The sequence below is a fragment of the Bubalus bubalis genome, chromosome 4 (assembly GCF_019923935.1).
Source record: "Bubalus bubalis isolate 160015118507 breed Murrah chromosome 4, NDDB_SH_1, whole genome shotgun sequence".
Classification (NCBI taxonomy): Eukaryota; Metazoa; Chordata; class Mammalia; order Artiodactyla; family Bovidae; genus Bubalus; species Bubalus bubalis.
In genome coordinates, this window is record NC_059160.1 from 146049493 (window position 1) to 146073282 (window position 23790).

Sequence of the window (23790 nt, forward strand, 5' to 3'; positions counted from 1 at the left end):
TTCACAGACATGTTGAGATTCACTATCATATGTGTGACTGGTGATGTGTATATAGAGATCAAAGCAGACTCTGGCCCAAACCAGACAGCCTGGGTTAGAATCCTGGCTCTGCCACTTCCTGGGTGGCTGAGTGGCTGTGAGCAAATTCCTTAACCTCTTTGGTCATTGGTTTCCTCCTCTGTAATGCTAGAACCTACTTCCTGGGGAGTATTGAGAGGTTTAAATTAGCTAATTCACAAAAAGCATTTAAAGTTGTACATCAAGAATGTATAAAGGTTTTTGAAGTCTGGCACATAGTAAGCTTTCATTAAGTGTTGGCTAATTGTTGTTATTGTTTTATCACTTGCTGTTTCTTAACAGCGTGACGTGGCATTTTACTGATGGGGGTAATAAATAAGGAACTGAGGTTCAGAGGTCAGATAAGTTACCCAAAGTCTCATGGCTCCTAAGTGCCATAGCAGGGATTTTATGCCCAGCTCCACACCTGGTTCTCCCTGCATTGCCCAGAGCTGGCCCCTGGGACTTCCTGTTCCGGCCACGTGCTAGTGGCGGCCTAGGCCAGCCCACTTTCTGCGAGCCCAGCCGGCTCAGTGTGTTCCGTTTCCCCACAGACGCCCAGAAGTGTGAACTGATCTGCCAGTCAGAGGACACAGGGGACGTGGTCTTCATGAACCAGGTGGTCCATGATGGGACTCGCTGCAGCTACCGCGACCTGTACAGTGTCTGTGCCCGCGGCGAGTGTGTGGTAGGTGGCCGCCTCTGGACCGCCCGCCCTCTGCCTGCCCCAGGAGACTGGAGGGCTGCAGCACCTCCCCCTCCTTCTGTTCCCTGGGAAGACAGGCATCACCTCACCTTCCCCACCTGTGACACCTCTTGTCCTCAGCATAACTCTGGGATGCTGGAAAAGGGTCACTGCCCAGCCGCATTCAAGGAGAGAGGCATGGCTAGGTTTCAGAGCTGGACTGTGTCACATAGCATGTTTGTGGCAGAGTCCCGTCCAGGAATGCCTCTCAGTCTACGGTCCTTTCATGTCTGGGGACTGGAGAGGGGGCCAGGGGCTGCCAACCGCATGTGGCAGTGCGGGTGTGGAAGCCTTCTTTTGCTGACCCCGTCTCTGACTTTAGCCCGTCGGCTGTGACAAGGAAGTGGGGTCCATGAAGGCAGATGACAAGTGTGGGGTCTGTGGCGGGGACAACTCCCACTGCAGGACTGTGAAGGGGACGCTGGGCAAGGCCTCCAAGCAGGCAGGTGAGCAGCTGGGGGTGGCGGATGACCAGGAGCAGTGGGGTTCTGGTCCAACCAGGGCCCTAGAGAATGAGCCATCCCTAGTTGAGCCCTTCCCTGCTGAGCCAGGCCACAGTTCAGGTTGGGAGAGGAGGCCCTGGAGCCTCTGCCCTGACTGTGGTCCCTCACCATCCAGGCGTGCTGTGCCTGCGCTTGGGCTCAGGAGCTTGGAAGCATTTCCTGCTCAGCACTGTGGGTCATAGGAACTCAGCTTGGCCTGGGCCTGTTGCTGGGAATGAGGGTAAGATAGGTCTAAAGATGAGGCCCAGGCTGGACTAGCAATTTTCCTTTTCATCCTCATCTTTTACCTTGTTTTTTCGTTTGTTGTTTTTTTAACTGAAGTCCTTCCTGCTTTGAACTCCTGGTTCTTTAAGTTCCTTGACTTCTCTCCATACCTCTATTGAAAAGGGCCAGATATTAGTCCTTTACACTTTAATTTGAATTAGATTCATTTCCCCTTTGGGAGTATTTCAGCTTTGCCTTGTCTCTCCTTGTTGGGGTAAAGTTGATGGTTCTGAGAAAGGTTAGTTTTCAGGTGTTGGATTGGGAGGATCATGGAGACCCCCTAATGCTGGATCTTCATGGCTTGTTTCATCTAAATCCCTACAGTGGCTTTAAGCATGAGAAGAAAGGGGAGAGGGGAACCTCAGGAGAGAAGAGGAGGGTCAAGACAGTGGGAAATAGTAGCAAGTGACATACACACTGAATCCATAGATTTTATAGAGCATTTTAAGCTATGTAAACTGTGATCCTCTCAGCACTTTGTAAAGAAGGGCCCATTCCTATTTACAGATAAGGAGACTAAGTTTCTGGGGTGCCTATGAGGAGTGGGGGTTATGGGAGATGCTGGGCGTGGTGCTCCCAGCTCAGGATGCTCATGATTTTTCTGGAACCTCTTCTGTGGCAGGGGCTCTCAAGCTGGTGCAGATCCCAGCAGGTGCCAGGCACATCCAGATTGAGGAGCTGGAGAAGGTCCCCCACCACATTGGTGAGTACTGGGTGCTAGATGATGGGCAGCCAGCCCCTGGGACCTGCCCTCAGGTGTGGGGGAGCTGGGAGAATGGAAGAGAAGATTCTAATGTAGGGGGCATTTCTTAAATTTGAAAAATGTGAGAGAATGCTTTTTTGTTGATTGATTTTTCATTTGTGTTGAATTGGAAAAAGGCTCCATGCTTCAGATTTCAGAAGGTATGAAAGGGGATCCAGGGGAGATTCCTTCCACCCTCTACCCCAGGAGCACTTTCCTTCCCCAGGGGCAACCGCTATTCATTTCTTGTGCACATAGGTACCTTTTAAAGGTAACCCATTTTCATAGAATGTATTAGTTAATGTTTGCTGTATAATACATCATCCCCGAACTTAGCAGCTTCATGCAGCAAGTGTTTATTAGCATCAGTTCTGTGGATCCCCTGTTTGGGCTGGGCTCAGCTGGGTGCTTCTTCTAACTCATCCTCCTGGAAACTCACTCACCCAAGTGCAGTCAGCTGGTGGGTCTGTAGGGACCTGGTTGGTACTGGCTGTCAGCTGGGGTTACAGGGGTGACAGGGTCATGTCCCCAGCTGGCTAGCCTGGGATTATGCACGTGGGATCTGTTGCATGGTCCTCAGGAGTGGCAAGAGCAGGCAAACCCTGGTGTGCAAGCCCGTTTCAGGTCTCTGCTTGCGTCCTGCTTTTCATGTCCGAGTGGTCTAAACAAGCCCCATGGCCAAACCCAGACTCAACGGGTAGAAGCAGAGTATCTCCTAATGGGAGATGTGGTACATCACAGTGCAAAGAGGTGAACCAGCAGGAATAGGAGGAATCTGTGGCTGTTTTTGCAGTCTACCAGAGGGACCCTTCAATAATTCTTATAATGATGCTTTAACACATAATCTCTAAGCTGGATGCCTACCCTTTATACATGCAGCAGTTGTATAGCTATAAAACCAAGACATCAAAAATGACAGCCCCCCAAATCAATCAGTAGAGTTAAAATTAAGCCCATAAGTGTAAGAAGGGGAGATTTTTTGTGTGTTTCTTTACTTCATTCTGTTTCTGCTGAAACTAAAATTGGCATCAAAAAATGAGCATGTGCAGAATAGGCAAATCCATAGAGACAGGAAGTAGGTTGATGGTTGTCAGGGGCTGGAGAGAGGGGGAAAATGGTGAGTGACTACAAATGGGTCTCAGATTTCTTTCGGGGGTGATGAAATGTTCTGGAATTAGATAGTGGTGGCGATTACACAGTCACAGAATCGCACCCTTTAAAAGGCAGAGTTGTATTCAATGTGAATTTTATCTCGATTGAAAGCACATTCGTATGGTTTGGAGCAGGCTCCTGGCAAGCAGGTGGGCAGAAGGCTGCTGCCCACACGCTGGGCAGTGCTGGGTTCCCCACACTTGCCTATGTTCAGACTCCTTACAGAGGGTGCGTGGTTGTGATGGCCCTGGGCCATGGCCTGTCCAGAGCCCCCTCTTACCTACCACAGCCACCAAGTCGCACTGCTTGTTACCAGCTCATCATGAACACAAACACAAAATGTAACACCTCTGGGAAAGTTCATATATTACAAAAATGCCAACAGTCGTGTTTTTAGGTTATTATTAAAATAATAGAAAACATTTAAAAAGTCTCCTGGAGAACTTGCACTCCCTGTTCATCTACATTAGCCCAGCTGTAGAAATTCCTCACCTGCTCTGGAGGGCACCTGAGTGGAGTTGAAGTAGGCGGAAGGGGAAACTGAGGCCCTAAGTGGGTTATGGGCGATCTGTGCACCCTCATTCACCTGCAGGATGAGCCAGTCTGGACCCTGGTGTCCGATCTCCCAGCCGCGTGCCCCTGCCAGCCACACCTCTGGCTGTGAGATGGGAGGGCTTTGGCTGGGCCATCTCCCTGCACACCTGCCTGTCTGGCTCTGGGGAATTGTGCCAGCACAGGGGCTGGGGAGGGACAGGGGCAGGAAGAGAAGGTCATTTGCCCTTGAAAGAAGGTGGTTACAAATACTTCTCTTACTGCAGCCCTATGGATGATTCCATACTGTCAGCAGCCCCTTGGGCTGCCTGCCCAGCTCCTTCCATCCATCCCTACCCTGTGCAGATGTCTAGGCTTCCCAGGGAGCCAGCTCGATGGGCTTGTAGGTAGCAGACGGGCTTCTGTGGAGGTTGGGGTAGAGGCTCCTGGCATCCAGGACAGGTTCAGTATGTGTTTGTGGGGTGAGTCCCTGAGGGTTAGAGCTCTCCAGGAGCTTGGGTGGGAAGGAAGCAGAACTGAAACCTGTCATTGGCACAGATTGTGTGACTATTATGTGTGTGAGATCCACAGCAACCCTGGCAAAAGTGTGCAGAATATACATGTGTGAGTGTGTGCTCATGTGCCCGTGTGTGCACGTGTGTGCTGACAGGGTGTGTGCTCTCTGGAGAAGCCTGGGACAGGTGGCCGCCTTGGCAGTGAAGGCCAAGGCCCTGTCCAAGCACGTCTGGCACTCCTGGAATTTAGGGGCATGGACTCTGAAAGGAAGTGAAGGGAGAGAAGCTGTGTTGGTAGCACCCACTGTATGAGGGGCCGGAAGCTGGCACTCTTCATTTGCTGGAGCCTCATGACAACCTTCTTGTTACCCCATTTTGCAGTTGAGGAAACTGAGGCCCTGAGAGGTTAAGAGAATTGCTGGAAATATGGAGCAGGTCAGTCGTAGGGCCTGGGCTCAGAGCTGGTAGGACTTGGATGGTGGAGAGTCCAGCCCACCACCCCCTGGAAGGTGGGGTGTACAGCCAGGGGCTGGGGGACAGCAGCAGTCGTGAGCTATGGGGACAGACAAGGGCCCTGCCTAAGGTGATGCTTGGCGCTATCCCGGAGGGTCTGGCCATTCTGGAGCTGGGTGAGATGAGGTTGTCGGGGGTAGGGGCATCTCTCCTCCCGCTCACCAAAGAGGCTGGCCCTCCTGAGAGCTGGACCAGCAGCCTCTGCGTGTCTAGGACGCACCCCTGCCCATCTGGGAGCCTCTGATTCCCCATCTGGATTAATAACAGCACCAACCTCAGAATGCATGTGAGGATCGCACTTTGGCAGTGAGCAGAGTGACCAGCCTGTGGTTGGTGCCCTGTATCCCTGGCTCTTATGTTATAATTACCCCAGGTGGGGACACCCCAGGGCTCCAGAGCCTTTGGCCTCCCCACCTGGCTGGGGGCTTAGGTCCCAGGGTGCAGCCCTTCTCTGACCCCTGGTGCTTCCAGGGTGAATAAGGCTGTGAACTGGGGCCTTTGCTGGGGTGTCTGCAGCCTACACACCTCCTGCCTCCCAGCCAGTTCCAGTTGTAGGCTGTGAGTTACTCACTGGCTGGGACTGTAAGGGGTAGACATTTACCCTTAGATTTTTTTTTTATCCACCCACTCTGTGCTCAGCCCTGTTCTGGGCCAGGGACACCGAGGTAGAGGAGATATCCTGACAGGCTGTGGGGGAGACGGGATGTCTGTAATTGCAACTATAACTCAGACGCCACTTTGATGACTGTCGTAGTGCCTAACATTTATTATGTGCCAACTGCATGCCGTGCACTCTGCCTCACTCTTTACATATATGAACTTTAATTGTCCCAAGAGCCCCTTGGCAGGGTAGGTGAGCATGGGATACTGTGATTATCCTCAAAGGGCGTTCGCAATTTATACATGGTGAAACTGAGGCAGCACAGGGACTCTAAGTAACTTTCCCAGATCAGTCTGACTCCAGAGCCTATACTCTTAGCCTTTATGCTCTGCTACAGAGGTTGTTTGGAGAAGGAAATGGCAACCCACTCCAGTATTCTTGCCTAGAGAATCCGATGGTCAGAGGAGCCTGGTGGGCTGCTGTCCATAGGGTCGCACAGAGTCGGACAGGACTGAAGCGACTTCGCATGCATGCGTGCATTGGAGAAGGAAATGGCAACCCACTCCAGTGTTCTTGCCTGGAGAATCCCAGGGACGGGGGAGCCTGGGGGGCTGCCGTCTATGGGGTTGCACAGAGTCGGACACGACTGAAGAGACTTAGTGGCAGCAGCAGCATAGAGGTTGTTACTGTGCTGAACCGTAAATGTGGTGGAGACCTGTCAGGCAGGAAGGAGCGGAGCCCAGTTGAGCAGAATGGTGTCCTCCAGGGTCCAGAGGCAGGGGTGCTGCCAGGGGCAGTGGGACAACCCATCTGACGGGGGAAAGGCTCAGGTGGGCACAGAGTGACAGGTAGGCAGGGAGCCCCGAGGGGCCCACGGGGACGGCCTTGAAGCCCCAAGGTGTGGCTTGTGCTCCTGTGGAGGGGAATAGAAATCTGTGTGACCCTCTCCCCATGGCCAGCGGTGAAGAACCAGGTCACAGGCAGCTTCATCCTCAACCCCAAGGGCAAGGAAGCCACGAGCCGGACCTTCACCGCAATGGGCCTGGAGTGGGAGTACGTGGTGGAGGATGCCAAGGAGAGCCTCAAGACCAGCGGGCCCCTGCCCGAAGCCGTCACTGTCCTGGTGAGCCCTCGCCCGTGTGGTGGCCCCTGTCCACTCGCCTTGCTGCCCCAGCCCAGTCCCCTAACCCCCCGTCTCTGCTGCTGAGCCAACACTCCTGTTCCTGTTCAGGTGTCTTTGGGAGCCTGGGCAAGGCCAAGGTGCCCTCCATACTTCCAAGCTGGTGGGATGGGAAGTGAGAAGGGAAAAAGAAACTGCTGTCTCACTGTCTGATCAGAGATGCCCCTTTGGGAGCCTGTCCTCCATAATGCAAGCTCAGAGATAGGGCCCAGGAGGAGCTGGAGGACCTGGGTTGGTTTCCCCTGTTATTCTGCCATCTCCTGGTGTCCACTTGCATTGTGACTTTGCCAGGAAGTGCGTCCAATGGCCTGTGGCTCATGGGTGCCGTCTGACACTGCCAGCTACTGTCCCAGCTGGGGCCCACCTCTGCCCACACCTCCTCTTCCTAGACCATAAGCCAGAGCTTGTGGATCAGGGATTGTTAACTTAGGAGACCAGGTCAGGAGAGTCTCTGTTGTCACTGACTGGTGACTGGGAGGCCCTGGACATGCTTTGTTTCTGGTGATACTCTCGCTGGTCAGGGAGGTCCTAGAGGACAGGGTCTGAAGCCAGTTGGTTTCGGTATATTAATTCAATCCAACATGTGCTTCCTGTTCACGCTATATTTACTGCCCACTCGTACACCTATGGCCAGTTGATTTCCAACAAGAATACCAAGAACGTTCAATGGGGAAAGAAGGATCTCTGCAACCAACGATGCTGGCACAACGGGACAGCCACAGGCAGAAGAATGAAGTTGAACCCCTGCCTCACACTGTATACCAAAATCAGCTCACGATAGATCAAAGCCCCAAGAACAAGAGCTAAGGCCATGGAACTCTTGGAGAAAATAGAGGGATAAATCATGACCTTGGATTCCTAGATACGATACCAAAAGCATGAGCAATGAAAGAAAAAAAAAAAAGATAAATTTGTCTTCATGGAAATTGAAAGCTTTTGTACATGAAAAGACATTTTCAGGAAAGTGAGAAGATAACCTGAACAGAATGGGGGAAAGTATTTGCAATCATTTATCTGATAAGAGTCTCTATCGTAGACCATCTTCTAGAGACAGGCAGTGTGAGTGCTCTTGTGAGCAGGACAGACCAGCAGACGTGGTTCCTGCCCTTGTTGGAAATTAGGTGTGTGGGAGGGAGAAACACCGATGGGCACACAGGCTGTTCAGGCCAGGCACACAGTAGGTGCTTGGCCTGAGTTTCCCTGTGGCTATGGGTCTGCAAGTCCTCCCCAGGCCATACTCAGTGCTGCCCCCTCTTGGCTTCCACTGGTTCTGCTTCTAACCCCACAACCTGGTGCCTCCTCCTCTCTGGTCTCCCTATGCTGGCCTTGCTCCCCGCCCTCCAGTCCTGTGCCACCTCCTCCTTCTCCCCTCAGGTACTCCCCCCAGCTGAAAGTGGCCCCCGCAGCAGTCTGGCCTACAAGTACATCATCCACGAGGACCTGCTGCCCCTTATCGGGAGCAACAACGTGCTCCTGGAGGAGACAGACACCTACGAGTGGGCACTCAAGAGCTGGGCGCCCTGCACCAAGGCCTGCGGAGGAGGTACCAGCCTGCCTGACTGCAGCCCCCTTGTGGGGCAGCCCAGGGCCTCTCGGGAGAGGAGCAGGAGGGGTCAGGGGGCTGAAATTGTCTCCACTTATCGTGGCCCCAGCTCATGCCTCAGTTTCTCCATCAAGGTCTCTGGGGTGTGACAGCCTGCCTGGGCAGGGCCTTGGGGCTGGGCTGGGGGTGCTAGAGACAAGCCTGTGGCAGGGTCTCTGCCCTGCAAGGGCTCCCCCTCTGTGCGGAGAGGCTGTGGTGCAGAGCCACATCCCCACCTGCACGGTGGCAGGGACACCTGAGATGGGCTGGTGGCTTCCTTAGAAAGTGACTTTGGGAGGAGATGTTGCAAAGGCCCAGAGGGAGGTGGGACTCAGAGCTCACAGTCCCTGAGGCTCTGGGCCAGGATGGTGGGGGGCCTGGCAGAACTGAGCCCCCACAGCAGGCTGCCCTCCTTCCAGGGATCCAGTTCACCAAATACGGCTGCCGGCGCCGACGAGATCACCACATGGTCCAGCGGCACCTGTGCGACCACAGGAAGAGGCCCAAGCCGATCCGCCGGCGCTGCAACCAGCACCCGTGTGCCCAGCCAGGGTGAGTGCTTCTGGGGGAGGGACGAGGTGGCTGAACACAAACGTCCCGCAGCCCTGACCTCAGGATGAGGGGCGCTCCTGCAGCACTGGAGCGTGGGGGCGCACAGACCCTGCAGCCGGGACTCTGAGCAGAGAGCACCCACACACCAGACTCTGCCCAGGGCCAGCACTGCCCTCCTTGCTTATCCATCCCCTCTGAGGTTTCTAGATTAGCTTTCACTCCCAGAAAGAGGAAGATGCCGCCTTTGTTCTGTCCCTCCCAGCATCCTTTTGCAGGTGGGGAGGCTGAGGCCTGATCTGTGGACCCAGCTTTCTCTCCATGATCCAGGGGGTCCATGGAGGTGAAGAAGAGCTCAGTGCTTCCAGGGCCTAGGCTGGGGCATGTCCACCAGTTCCTCTGGCCAGTCATCTGGGGCCCAGGGACGTGGCCTGGCCTGCCAGCTCCCAGCCATGGTCTAGCCCCTGATTGGGATTCCCTGGCTCTTTTGAGCACAGGGTCATGTTCTTGGGGGTATTTGAAGAAAAGAGAGGCTTTTTTTCTCTTCTCTTGGGGCTTAGGGGAGAAAAGAGCCGTGATTGGTGTAGGATCGAGATCTGGCCTCTGAGCCTGTTGCCCAGCACCCCCTCAGCCCCTAGCAGGCTTCTCTAGTGGCCCTCAGGCAGGGCCGAGGGTAGTGGGCCGGCAGGAAACCACAGAGAACCAAGTCCGCCCACCTGCATCCCTGGAGTCCTCTCAGGGTTAGGGAGGGGATTCCAATTCATCCTTGCTGACCCATAGCAGCTCTGCTCTGTAGGGTGGAGGGGCCTGGGGCCAGGGTGGGAGCTGGTGGCCGTGCTTGAGCCTGCCATGGCCTCCCTGTGTCCAGCCCCAGGCCATGGTCCCCAGCCCCCTAGCCCTCCATGCTTTTCTTTGACGCGTTACTTTTTATTCCGGCCACTTTCCACACAGACACTGGTGGTCACAGAGTATGTGGGGCTAATGCCTTCATGACCCTCAGCAGGTCACCCGCCAGAAACATGGCTTGTTTCTTCATGTGTTAAATGCCAAGTGAAGTTTGAGGGCTTTTTGTTTTGTTTTCTAAAGGAAGGGTTGGCTGAAATCCCTGGTTTACTAAATGATGCCTCAGGAAACAGAGGAGTGCCATTTGGGGGCTGCCCTCCCTCCATTCTGCCACAGGGATCTTGCATTTTCTCTTTCTAGACAAGAGCAGTTTTGCTTTGGTCTAACTCTTCCAGAGGGCATCTGCTTAAGATGCCACTGGGAAGTTGCTCTGCGGCTAAAGCTAAAAGATGCTTGGAGACCACCAGCTTGGCTGATGAGCCAAAGCTCTGCAGGCACTGGCGGTGATGGTGACAGAGCCTACGTTTATGACACACCTGCTGTGTGCCAAGCACTCCACCACACGCTTTACGTATACATGTCCTTTAACTGTCCCGAGAGCCCCCTGGAGGCTGGGGTACTTCTGCTTCTGTTGTGGCACATGGACTCTCTAGTTCAGTGTGGGCTCCAGAGCTCATGAGCTCTGTGGTTTGCAGCACACGGGCTTAGTCACCCTGCAGCATGTGGGATCTTAGTCCCCCAACTAAAGATTGAACCCATGTCCCCTGCATTGGAAGGCAAAGTCTTAACCACTGGGCTACCAGGAAAATTCAGAGTGTTGAAAGAATCGTGATGTAAAGGTGGGCTACCTGTGGCTTAGAGCAGTCAAGAGCTTGCAGGGTGCAAGGACCCGCAGGGTGGCAGGATTTAAATAGGCGTTATACCCGTTTTTTTATACGAGGAAACTGAGGAGGGAATAAGTGACCTCCCTAAGGCCGCACACCCGGTGGCTGCAGAGTCAGGTGGATGGCTTGGCCCCCAAGCATTCTGAAGCCCAGCCCTTCTCTCTGGCTCCTGCCTCCTGTGGTTCGGAGGGTGAGAGCAGCTCTGGGAGAAAGTATGCCACAGTCCTGCCTTCCCTCTACCTTTCTCCCTGTCTGTCTCCAGGTGGGTGACGGAGGAGTGGGGCACCTGCAGCCGGAGCTGTGGGAAGCTCGGGGTGCAGACTCGGGGGGTGCAGTGCCTGCTGCCCCTCACCAACGGTACTCACAAGGCCATGCCGGCCAAGGCCTGCCCAGGGGAGCGGCCTGAGGCCCGTCGGCCCTGCCTGCGCGTCCCCTGTCCACTCCAGTGGCGGACAGGAGCCTGGTCCCAGGTGAGCTGTTCTCAGAGGGTGCAAGGGGCTGGGCTAATAGGCACTTACCCTGGAAGTCCAGAAAGAGGGGGGTCTGGGAGGGGGAGCTGCCGAGAGTTCTGGTTGTCCATGCAGGCAGAGTTTCTGGTTGAATTTCTCTCCCTGCATCTGATTTGATTTTTCTCAAAACTGAGTCCATCAGCTCCCATGTATGCTGGAACATGGGTTTGTTCTTGGCCTTTATATTATTCAGTATCTGCTTTGACCTTCACTTAGAGCTAGGATGCGAACTGAAGCACATTCTTTTTAGTATTTATTTTTATTTGGCTGTGCTGGGTCTCACCAGGATCCTCTATCTTCACTGTGGCATGAAGGATCTAGTTCCCCAACCAGGGATGGAAGCTGGGCCCCCTGCATTGGGAGAACAGAACCTTAGCCACAGGACCACTAGGGAAGTCCCTGAAGCACATTCCTGCATTCAGGAAGTATTTACTGAGCGCCAACTACATTCCAGGCACACTGTGCTGGATGCCTAGAACCCATTTCCAACAGACCTGATTCTTGTCCATGTGGTGCTTACAGTCCAGTGAGGGAGATGTGAGACAGTACTAGAGACAGAAGCATGCACCAGCTGCAGCTGGATCTGAGCAGAAGTAAACAGGATAACATATCAGGGAGGGCCTCTTTGAGGTGGTGACATAAGAGCTGTGACCTGAGGCATGAGCCACAGGAAGACCCCAAGGCAGGAACGACCTTGTTACATTCCAGAAACAGAAAGGGACTGGAGCTGAATGGGAGGGGCAGGGGTTGCAGGATGGCTTTGGAGAGGTGGGCAGGGGTCAGATGCTGCAGGGCTTTATGAGGAGTTAGTTATTCTCAGAGCAGTGGGAACCTTGAACGGTTTTAACGTGTATCACAAGCTCTGGTTTCAGGTTTAAAGATCACTCTGGCAGCTCTGTAGCAAGTTCATTGTTGGGAGGTCAGCGAAAGAAAAGGGAGATGATAAGAAGGCTGTGGAATGGTCCAGGGACCACAGGGTCTTGTGTTCTCTTGAAAATTCATTGGGTTTGAGCTTTGAAGACATGACGTAGAGTGAAATGAGCCAGACACAAAATGACGAATATTGTGTGATTACTTAACGTGAGGTACCCGTAACAGTGAAATCCATAGAGACAGAAAGTAGAAGGGTGATTGCCAGGGGGCTGGGGGAGAGGGGGTGGGAAGTTAATGTTTAATGGGCACAGAGTTTCAGCTTGGGAAGAAGAATCAGTTCTGGAGCTGGGTGGTGAGGGTTTCACAATAGTGTAAATACACTCAATGCCCCTGAACGATGCACTTAAAAATGGTCAGAGTGTAAATTGTATGGTCTGTATATTTGACTATAATTTTTGAAACCTCAACTGATCACAGAGATAAGCACAATAATGCCTATTATAATATAAAAATATCAGGAAATATTATATATATATCTATCTGTCCATAGGAAATTATACCGAAAAAAACCCCATGGTCTGTTCACGTAATAAAATACTATACAGCAAGAAAAATAAATAAACTTGAACTGTACTTATCAACATAGATAAACCTCAGAAAAATAGGTGAGAAAAAGCACTGACGTATGAAGGACAAAAACACTTCCAATGGGGCTACCATTTATGTAGTTTAAAAAGACACAGCACAATATTTGAAAATATGCCAGAATGCTGATTTATTGACTTTGCTAGTGGGCTGTTTGAACAGGCGTTCATGACCAGCTTCCTCATACTTTTCTGTAGGCTTGAGGTAGCGCACGATACCGAGTATTTGATTTTTATTATTATTAATTTGGGGGGTTGCGCTGGGTCTTCGTTGCTGCATGCAGGCTTTTTCCAGTTGCAGAGAGCGGGGGCTGCTCTCTAGTTGTTGTGCACGAGCTTCTCATTGCGATGGCTTCTCTTGTTGCAGAGCACAGGCTCCAGGGCACGAGGGCTCAGTGGTTGCAGCTCTCAGGCTCTAGAGCTCATTCTCAATAGTTGTGGCCCACGGGCTTAGTTGCTCTGAGGCGTGTGAGATCTTCCCGGACTAGGGATCAAACCCATGTCCCTTGCATTGGCAGGTGGATTCTTATCTACTGCACCACCAGAGAAGTCCAAAACAGAGTGTCTTAAATAACTAAAAATCCCCACACAACCCATGCAGATTTTATATTCTTCTCCATAACATATAGCTTTATTTGTTTGAATGTAAAACAGACAGATTGCTGGTCCATAAGGGACCCCTTACAGAAAACAGGTGACAGCTGGTGGAAGATCATTGGCCCTGTAAGACTGGCAGAAACATTCCAGAGCTATTGTTGCTTGTAACTCTTCATCCTGGGAAGATGAGCTGTCTTTGTCCCATGGTTCTGTGTGGTGTGTGACCCCTGTGTCTCCCTGGGTCGTCACCTGCCCCCGTATGTGAAGTGAACCTTTGCAAGTCCTTCCCATCCCACTAGGAGAGGCTGTGGTCAGTGCTCGCAAAGACCTCAGGAGGCATGGGTTTGATCCCTGGTTGGGGGAATTCTGCATGCCGTGTGGAGTGGCCAAAAGAAAGCCCAAAACAAACAATCCCAGTGACCTGGTCGCATGGGCACCCTCCCTTGCTTTTCTTGAAGTGACCCTACCCATCTATTAGAGCATGGGGGGTCCAGGAGATGGTGTGTGTGGCGGTCCTCACCAAAGGCCTTTTGCTCCTGGCACCCATGCCAGGACACTTTTGATCATGTCTCCGCATGCTGAGTTTTGGAAAGCAAAGTCATTGGATGTCAGAGCTAGACGGGTCTGTGGGGACCCCGACACCTAGCTCTCTTGGCTTAGCTGGTGTTAGAGTCTGGGTTCCTGCATCCCCTTGACAAGGTATCATCAAGTGCATAGACATGCCCCAGGTCCCTTGGACTGGTGGATGGCAACAGGGAGTGTGCCAGGGTGATACACAAATTATTTGAGGACCCAGGTACAAACTAGACACAGTGGACATAAGCGGTAGTGCTGGAAGGGGGTCCCGCAGGCCCCCTCCAGGAGGTGGGGAGGTTCGGGGGTTCTGAGATCAAGACAGTGCTCTTTCCCACCTAGTTGAGGAATATTTGGGCTTCCCTGGTGGCTCAGATGGTAAAGAGTCTGCCTGCAATGTGGGAGACCCAGATTCAATCCCTGGGTCAGGAAGATCCCCTGAAGGAGGGCATGGCAACCCACTCCAGTATTCTTGCCTGGAGAATTCCATGGACAGAGGAGCCTGGCGGGCTACAGTCCACAGGGTCACAAAGAGTCAGACACGACTGAGTGGCTAAGCAGCAGCAGCGGAGTATTTGAAGCTGCTGCATTGACTTGGAGAGGCTGTTGAGTGCAGTCCTTGTGCGTCCTGGTCAAGGATCAAGTCAAGCAGAGGCTTGGCACCCTCCTCTGTACCCTTTCTGTCCTGCACATTGGCTGGGCTTCGGAGCTCACCGCCTCCTTCCTCTGTCTCTCTGCCCACCCCGGCCTGGCCCGCCCCCACCTTGCCCCCCCTCCCCCCACCCTCCACGACAGTGTTCTGTCACCTGCGGAGAGGGCATCCAGCAGCGGCAGGTGGTGTGCCGGACCAACGCCAACAGTCTGGGGCAGTGTGAGGGGGCCAAGCCGGACACGGTCCAGGCCTGCAGCCTGCCCGCCTGCGGAGGTGAGCTGGGTAGGATGGGGGTTGGCCAGCTTCTCTGGCCTAGACCTGAGGCCCAGCTGACTGGCTTCCCAGCCCACCAGTACCCCCAGTACTAGAGCTTCTTCCCCGCCCCTCCCAGGAAATCTCCAGAACTCCACAGTGAAGGCTGACGTCCGGGAACTTGTGACCCCAGAGGGGCAGTGGGTGCCACAGTCTGGGCCTCTGGATCCCATCAACAAGATATCATCCAGTAAGTATATCTCTGGACCCTATCCCTTTCCCAGCCTCCCAGTGTCTGGCATCACGAGCACGGGCCGTGCAGTGGAGCAGACCCAGCTTCCAGTCTGTTCGCGTGACCTTGGCCTCCTGAGGTGACTATCACCACCTCACAGCCTTGGATTCCTCAGCTGTGAGCGGGGGGTGATGCTTGTAATGGTCCCTGGTTCCTTATCTGCTGCTCCAGAGGAATTGAAAGCTGCAAATGTCTCCCTGAATCTGGTGCAGACTCATTGGGCAGCAAAATCGGAACTGAACGGACAAGAAATTAGTTATTCTTTTGTTACAGAAACATTGACATATTTGGTTACAAGGTGACCCCTCAGGCCCACCGGGGATGTTATATAATATGAATACGGTGAAGATTACTTTTCTAACTTCCAAAGTTCTGAATTGTGAATCATATCTGGTTCCAAGGTTTGGAGATGGCAGTGGTAGTTCTGAGCTGTCTTTATACGGCTTTTGAGAGAATTAAATGATAACGTATGCACTCCTGCCTAGCTGCCAGCTAACAACAACAAAAATGGTAGCAGTCATTTCTCTCTGCTTCATGATCCTGAGTCCGACAGTTCACCGTCTCATCTTTCCATCTATCTGCCCATCCATCCATCCATCTGCCTATCCATCTATTAATAAACATTAACCAAGAACCTACCAGGCTTTATGTTCTGTGCTCCTTCCTAGGCTTCTTCTCTATTTCCCTTTCTCACTGTCCCAAGGATCAGGGTCTGTCAAGATGAATAGCAGAAAGATCCCAGACCCTGACTCCTAGTGAGAGGACCAGTTGGTTGGCTGTGTGACCTCGTGCACATCTGTGAACCTCTCTGAGCGCAGCAACCTGATCTATAAAACAAAGGGGTCTGATTAAATGTCTTCAGGTTATCTCCTGGCTCTAGTCTTGGGGCTGCTCTGCTCCTATGCTGAGGCTCAAACAGTGCAAGCGGTCCAAGCGTCTGGTTTCCTTTCCTTTCACTCTTGGGAGCGAAGGGGAGCTCTTACTCTGGTCCTAGAATTCTGGCGCCATCTAGAGGCCACTTGTTTTCCATTTTCCCTAATCTTTGTTCCCCTTAGCCTGCACCCTACCTTTTCTCTCCTCGCTTTTTCTCCTTCCCCCTCCCCCTTCTTCCTTCCCCCCCCCCTCCCCTTCCTTCTCCTCCTTTTCTCTTTCCCTGGCAAAAATTAGTAGAAAGCTAAGCTCCTGACCTCACATTGTTTGGAAAGACCTACCTGAAGTTATCACAAAAATGCAAAAACCATTTTTTGATGACATTTAAGCCAAAGCAAACAAAACTAATATAGTGAGCACCCCTCTATGCCAGAAACTTTTTAAATGCTATTTTCCATAATATTATTATTATTTGATAAATGTCAGCATTATCTCTGTTTTTACAGAAGAAACTGAGGGTTGAAGAGTTTAAGGCCTTGCAGCTTTTAAGTGGTAGAGCCTTGAATGGAACCTAGATTTGCTTGATTCCACAGTTAGTGGTAAGGGGGCTTAGTGTTTCACATGCGTGCTGACTGGTGGCAGGACGTTTAGGCTGCTTGTCACACTGTGTTACAAGCTGCCTGGTCCTGGCTGGAGTGGACCAGATTCCTCAGGGTTGACTGGGAGATGGTGAGGGTGGGAGATGAAGGACTGAGTAGGTGCTGGGACCTGGTGGATGGGCACCTCCAGCATCAGTCTTTGTGTTGTGTGTGCAGCGGAGCTCTGCGTGCAGGACAGGTCCATCTTCTGCCAGACGGAAGAGCTCGATCGCTACTGCTCCATCCCTGGCTTCCACCGGCTGTGCTGCGAGTCCTGCACCAAGAAGGCCTTGAGCCTAGACCCTGGCCTGGCCTCACAACCACCCTTCTCCACTCCTGGGAGCCCCTTCTCAGCACCCGTGGCCCCTCCAGATGCTGTGGAGCCCTCTGTGGGGCCAACAGGATCAGACCACCGTCAGCGAGACCAACCCACACTGCTCCCAGGACCTCTGGGCACGAGTGCCCCCGTGACCCAAAGCTACTTTGCTCCCCAGAAACCAACCCCTACAGCATTCCGGGGCACTTCCCTGAGTGCCCCCTGGGGCTGGACCGGGGCCCCTACCCCAGCCTCTGAAAACAAAGGGCTGCTCAGGGAAGACCCGAAGCACCCAGGCACCAGCCTTCCCTCCACGGCCCCAGTGACATGAACCCCACCTCGCCCTTCCCGCCAGTCAAGTTTACAATCTGTGCTGCCCCGAGACCCCCGGCTTATAGGACACACAGTGGGGTGGGGACCTGCACGGACTGCCTTTTAAATTATTTGCCTTCTTGTCGTTCTAGTCTGGGGCCGTGACACTTTTCACCCCGTGAAATGGGTGTGTGAGGAAGAAAAAGATCAGGGAAAGTCCTAACCGGAGATACCTCAGCAAGCAGCCCAGGTGACCGAACCGAACCTCTCAGGGGCTCCTGTCTGTCTCTCCTGCGGGGACTGAGGGCCTGCTACCACCCCTCCCTCACCCCCCGCCACTGGGCCCCACACTGGATTCATTTGCCAGGACTTGGGAGGACCCCGGTGGGGGCCCTGTCTACTGGGCCCCTCTGCCCAGAGAGGCAAAGCAGGACAGGGAAGGTGGAGGGAACACTCGCAGGTGGTCTGAGAGGAAGCGGGCTGGGGGAATTCAGCTACACGCCTAGGGTGGGTGGGAGGCAAGTTCATCTCAGACTCAGCTCTTTGTAACAAGAGCTGCAGACAGCTCCTCCGGCCAAGGCCAAGGAGCAGAGTCCAGCTTGAGTGTGCTGGCAGGAAGGCAGTGTCGGTGGCCATCTCTGCACCTGCAGATGGCACGTCCTGTGACTTCCAGTGCCTCCAGGTTACAGATGGGCCTCCTAACCTCACCCCAGCCCCAACCCCCTGAGAAGAGAGCTCTGGACAGCCTGGAGTATGTGTCCTCACCATCCAGGGGATTCCCAACTGGTGCTAGACCCCTGGCTGGACCAGGAATGGCAACTGTGGTCATCGCTTTGGTGCATGAAGGGAGCACAGCCTGGAAGGTGACTTGGTGGAGCATGCGGAGACGTGAGTTCTCAGGCTGAGCCCCATCCGCTGTTGCCCTCTATCAAAGACCACTCCTGCTAGAGTCAGGGGTCTTCTCTCACCTGGCTTAAGCTGGGCCAGAGGTGTATTTGTCGTGCTGGGTAGGGGTAGGACGGTGGCCAGACTCCAAGGCTGAGGACCAGAGTCCACCCATAGCCAGACCCTGGGGTTGACAAGGGCCAAGTGCCCCAGGGCAGGACGTGAGCCTCTGCCCCATGGAGACACTGGCCCACCGTGCTGTAGGGCCTCAGCTGCTCCCCGCCACGTTACCTCCAATGGCAGGTAACTTCCCTGGACCCTCCGGCTGTCTGGAAGCCACCCAGTTCCCAGGACCTCTCCCAGGGGTCCTTACTCTGAGGCATGCAGAGGGTCTCCCAGACCCCTCAGCAGGCCGTAAGGTGCTGGCCAGTTCTTCTGTTCCCAGGGCAAAGGGGCCATTCTGAGCCAGGCTAGAGGAATAGGGACAGTGGGCCCTGGCCTGAAACCCCGTGGAGAATGGAAGCCCTAGAGGGGTTCCCCAGAGGCCCTCTCCACCTGCTGCCTATCCTCTCCCAGGGCAGCTGGGACACACACCAAAACATTCCTGTGCGACCCAGCTCACCTGTATCAAGTGCCTTTGAGATCGAGATCTTTAAATTTTTATGTATTTATTAACATTGTCCTTGGTGTTTGTTTTGGACCCGAGAAAGTTGTGGTGTGTTTTTCTTTTTCTCTCCATTTTAGCAAAAAAGGGACAGCAAAGCCAGAGCTCTACTGTCCTGGGCGGGTAAGATGATTGGGGTTGCGGGTGGACAGGGAGGGGTCAGAGCCACAGGAAGACTTGGCCCCCAGCCTCATCACCTTGGTCATCCTTGTTCTGGGGTTCCTCTGAACATCACCTTGGTGGAGAGGCAAGAGCAGGGCTGGGGGCCTGGGGGTCCCACTTAGGCTGTTCCACCAAGTAGCTGTGTGGTCTCATGCAAGTCACTGTTCAGAATTTGGTCCAAAGGGTGGAAGCACCTGGGAGGACTTTGGTGGTCTGCATATGGAGGATGTTCTCATGAGCAGAGCTGTTCAAACACACAGGGGATGGCTTCTTTCCAAGGTGGTGAGCACTCTTTCCCTGGAAAAGTCCACGCAGGATATGGATGTCGGACAGGAGATGGAAGGAACATGATGGGTCTTATTGGGCGGGGAGGGCTGATGTGGAGGTTGCTGTATAATTTAAAACTATGGTTCCACGCCTTACTCCTTGCCCATGACAGACATCACTAATCCATTACCACACCCTTTCAATGAGTGTTCCACAGGCCCCTCCCTGACAGCTGTGAGGCCCAGGGCAAGGGCACAGAGGCCCCCTCCAAGGATTTCACATACCCACGTGTGTCTAGCTTTCAAGTCCAAGCTCCATTTATATCCCTGTGCAAACAGCTTCCCCTTGGAAACTAGCCCTTCTAAACACGTCTGTCACTTGGAACTAGGGGTGCATATACGTGGTGACCCAGTCACACGTAAGGGGCTACCTTGGAAGATGCTACCACAGGCCCTAGAACTGCACTCAGGACTGTTAGGGTAAGGAATACTGGAGGCCAGTGTGCTCCGAGTGGAGCCTGCAGGAGGGGACTCATGGACCTTGGGGGAGGGTGCCTGACCTTGGTGCAAGCCACCTTGCCATGGTGGGTAGTATGGGTGGAGTGGGGCCCTCTAAGATCTCCAACACCCCAGCTCTAACAGCAGTACTGGCACATTTCATGGGGCAGGGATAGCACATGGAAACATGCCAATGCTGCCTGTCTTGTGCCCATGGCAGATATTGCCAATCCATCACTGCAGTCTTCCCCACTGAGCCCAGACTCCTCCTGGAGGCCTTCACATAGTGCTCCAGATACTGACCTCCGATCAGTTTCCACGGCCAGGACAAGAAACAGTGATGTTAGACTGGGTCAGTGAATTTACACTTTTACACCATTGGGAACCTTTGTTCGGGCTCAGCATCTCAAAGCAGGACTGCAGTGGCCCAAGCGGAGGAAGAGGGACCAAGAAACCAGCCCCAAGGACCCTCCTCTGACCTCGAGGACCCCACAGAGTCCTGTGTGTGGATGAGACAGCTCTAGGGAGCCTGTGGGCTCTAAGGTTCTGTGGGACCCTCAGCCCTTCTGCTCATCTGAAAAAATGTCAGTGAAAGCATTTGCCTTGCCCACCTGTGAAAACAATGTGACCAGAAAATGCAAGAGATGGTGGATGAAGGGTCTCCTGGGGGTGACGTTGGCCCCTGGGTTATTCCTGGAATGGGGCTTGAGGGATCCAGTCAGCGTGGAGGATGGATGAGCTGTTGCCGTGCCACAGGAGTAGACCAGTCAGGGCTTGGGCTCCTCGAAGTCCCCAGCCTCCACCTGTGGAATCCTGACGCTTTCCTAGTCTCCCTGAAGCCCTTTCATCCCTGTGGGGACTCTTGCTGTTTGAAACCCAGGCCACGGCCCTGACCAAAAGTTACCCACACCCTGCTTAGAATGTAGAAAGCTACAGGAGGACATCAGTTCTACCCTTACAATAAGAAGCCAATAAGCTGCAGTGTCATGCCTCTTTTAGCCTGTTACGGGGCTGAGTTTTCAAGGTAAGCAGGTGGGTTACATTTCAGAGGGTGACAAGTCCCTCGGGGGAGAGAGAAGCTCCACGTGCTCATCTACCTCTGGCAGAGCATGGAAGGAAGTGGTCAACAGAGAAGCAGGTAAGAAAATGCAACTGAAATGTTAACACACTTTTAAAGGTTAGGGTGACAGTTTGGAATCGTTGGGAGCTCCATTCACAAGGGGAGCCTGCACCTACTCATCCAGTCTTGTCGATGGTCCTCAGCTGGATGCACACAAGGAAGATCTGGGGCAGGACAGGTGAGCCTCGAGAGCACCCTCTGGGGCTCTGACCAAGTCTGAGAGTACAGATTAAGAAAGCAATTCCGATTCACAGTGCATCAGGATGCAGGCTACCTATACACGGAAAATTAGAAAGCTTCACTCAGAGAAGTGTAAGAATAGCTAGAGGAAGTCTCAGTATGGTCAAGTTCTCAAAAAGACCTATAAATGTAATGCTATTCCACTCAGAATTCCAGCAGGCTGGGTGTTCTTTGGAAATTGCAAACTGATCATAAAATTTTTATGGAAATAAAGAGGACCTAGGATATCCAAAACAATTCTGAAAAAGAACAAAGTGGGAGAATTTATACTACCTGATTTCTAGACTGACTGTGAAGCTACATTAACTAAGATGGTTTGGCATTGGTGTAATAGATTTGCAAAACAATGGAACAGAATAGAAAATTCAGAAATAGACCCACACAACCATAAGTTCTTAACAAGATGCCAAAGTCAAGATATGATAGTCTTTCCAGTAAATGATGTTAGAAAAATGGAAGCTCTGCATAGAAAGAAAGAAACCTCAACTTTCACCTCATATCATATGTGAAAATTGACTCAGTCAAAATGGGTGATCAACTTAAAGGTAAGAGCTAAAACCAAAAACTTTACAGAGGAAAAACATTTGTAAACAATCTTTGTGACCTTGGGTTAGACCAAGATGGCACTAAATGCACAGACCATAAAATAAAAGGTTGACAAATTGAACTTGATTGAAACTAAAACTTCTACTTTTTGAAAGACAGTGGTAAGAAAATGAAGAGGCAAAAAAAAAAAAAAAAAAAAAAAGCAAGAAACAAAAAGCAAACAACAACAACAAAAAACCCAAAAACAACAATGGGAGAAAACCAACCAACAGCACAAGCTGGGAGAAGGTATTTTCACATAATATATCTGATACTGGACTTGCATCCAGAAGGTATAAAGAGTTCTTAAACAATGCCCCCCCTCAAAAATGGGCAAAAGATTTGGACACTTGACTGAAAATGTACAATGACAAATAGGTACAGGAAAAGATACGCAACATCACTGATTGTTAGGGAAAGGGGAATTTAAATGGCAAAGAGTGTTTATTTCATAACCATTAGAACAGCTAAGCGCTTCCCTGGTGGCTCAGATGGTAAAGAATCTGCCTGCAATGTGGGAGACCTGGGTTCGATCCTTGGGTTGGGAAGATCCCTGGAGGCAGGCATGGCTACCCACGCCAGTATTCTTGCCTGGAGAATCCCCATGGACAAAGGAACCTGGCAGGCTATGGTCCATGGGGTCGCAAAGAGTCGGACACAACTGAGCGAGTAAGCACAGCACAGAACAGCTAAAATTAACAAGATTGGCCACATCAAGTGTTGGGAGGATGTTGGGCATCTGGAACTCTCATTCTTTTAGGTAGGAATGCAAAGGGTGCATCCACTTAGGAGAACATTCAGATGCTTCTTATAAAGTTGAACATTCATTTACCTCCAACTCAGTGATGACTGCCCTATGTATTCACACGAGGGAAATGAACACATTTGTCCACAAAACAATTTGTATGCAAATGTCCCTTAGCAACTTAATTCAAAATAGACCTTGACTGGAAACAACCCAAATATTTACCAAATAGTGGATGGATAGATAAACTGTGACGTATCCATACAAGGGAATACTACTCAAGAACAAAAAGGTGTGAACTGCTCATATGGACGTGCACACATCAACATGCATAGATCTGCAGAGTGTTCTGCTGAGAGAAGACGACAGGCCCCAAAGACTACACACCAGATGAGTCCCTTCGTAGGAGATTTTGGAAAAGATAAAACAGACCACTGGTTGCCAGCGCTGGGAGTGGGAGAGAGGATTGTGAGTGGGCATGGGAGGACTTTGTGGAGGACTAGACATGCAGAGGTGCCTGGATTGCGGTGGTCCCACTCATTTTAAAGTGAACTCTCCTATATGCAAATTATGTATCAGAAAATATTAAATCACATAATGAAAAAAAATCACATAATGAAGGTAATGGGAGACGTCTCACCCAAGATCTCTGCAAATACACTAGACTGTTTTCCTGGAGAAAACATCTGCTCCCTTCTCCCATTTTATTCCCAGCATCACCATTTACCACCTGGGTGGAATTGGGAGAGTTGTTTTATGTTTCTGAGCCTTAGACTCTCATCTGTAAAATGGGCATACTTCTTTCTATCAGAATTGCTCATCACTCTTTGAGGTGCTGAGTGCTGGATCTCTGCTTACCTAGGAGGTAGGCTGCTGGAGGAGAGGAACGATTCTTTTCTTATTTGTGTTCTTCTCTTTTCACCCCCTGACTCCCAACAGGCCTCAATAGAGGCCTCTGGGACTCCTGGCTGCATGATGCTGCAAGAAATTTGTAAGGACAGCCAGAGGCACCCAGGCCAAGCCCTTGGCTCCTAGGCAAAGGACCTGTTCCTGCTGCTAGGACTCTCTGGGAGCAGGTGACCACCCAGGGCTGGCAGCGCCTCATCCCATAGAAGTGGGAACAAGAGGGCACCCGCCTAAGCTCAGAGGCCCAGGACAAGCTCAGGCTCCACACCAGCACTTGGCTTCATGTGCAGGCTGCCCATTCACCACCCACCTTCCAGCCTCAGCTCCCTTATTTGCAAAAAGGGAATATGAAATGACTCACAGGTTAGTTTAGAGCAAAGGAGACAGTGTCTATGAAAGTGTTTAGCAAGTGAGGGATTATGGTTGCTCCTAAAATTCTGGTGATGGATAGCAAAATAAGAGAGACCTGCAGGGAGCCAGGAGTTGGGCTGGGGCCTGGTTCAGCTCTGCCTCACAGAGGCCCTCCCTAA

General features: G+C 52.2%; 1 protein-coding gene across 8 annotated transcripts in view; it reads left to right on the plus strand.

Moving 5' to 3' along the window:
- The window catches only part of ADAMTS14 (ADAM metallopeptidase with thrombospondin type 1 motif 14), a 125498-nt gene that overhangs the window by 77676 nt on the left and 24032 nt on the right, over positions 1-23790 (plus strand). For 4 of the 8 annotated variants that reach the window (XM_044942213.2, XM_044942214.2, XM_044942211.2 and 1 more), the window contains 10 exons: positions 612-745; positions 1125-1248; positions 2192-2272; positions 6583-6746; positions 8178-8346; positions 8805-8937; positions 10924-11131; positions 14653-14782; positions 14901-15011; positions 16739-18749. In XM_044942213.2, coding sequence (XP_044798148.2) covers positions 612-745; positions 1125-1248; positions 2192-2272; positions 6583-6746; positions 8178-8346; positions 8805-8937; positions 10924-11131; positions 14653-14782; positions 14901-15011; positions 16739-17208 — 1724 coding nt within the window. In that variant the 3' untranslated portion in view covers positions 17209-18749. Of the gene's footprint in view, positions 1-611; positions 746-1124; positions 1249-2191; positions 2273-6582; positions 6747-8177; positions 8347-8804; positions 8938-10923; positions 11132-14652; positions 14783-14900; positions 15012-16738; positions 18862-23790 lie in introns of those variants that run through there. The other 4 variants (XR_006550828.2, XR_006641016.1, XM_044942215.2 and 1 more) reach the window with 4 other exon arrangements.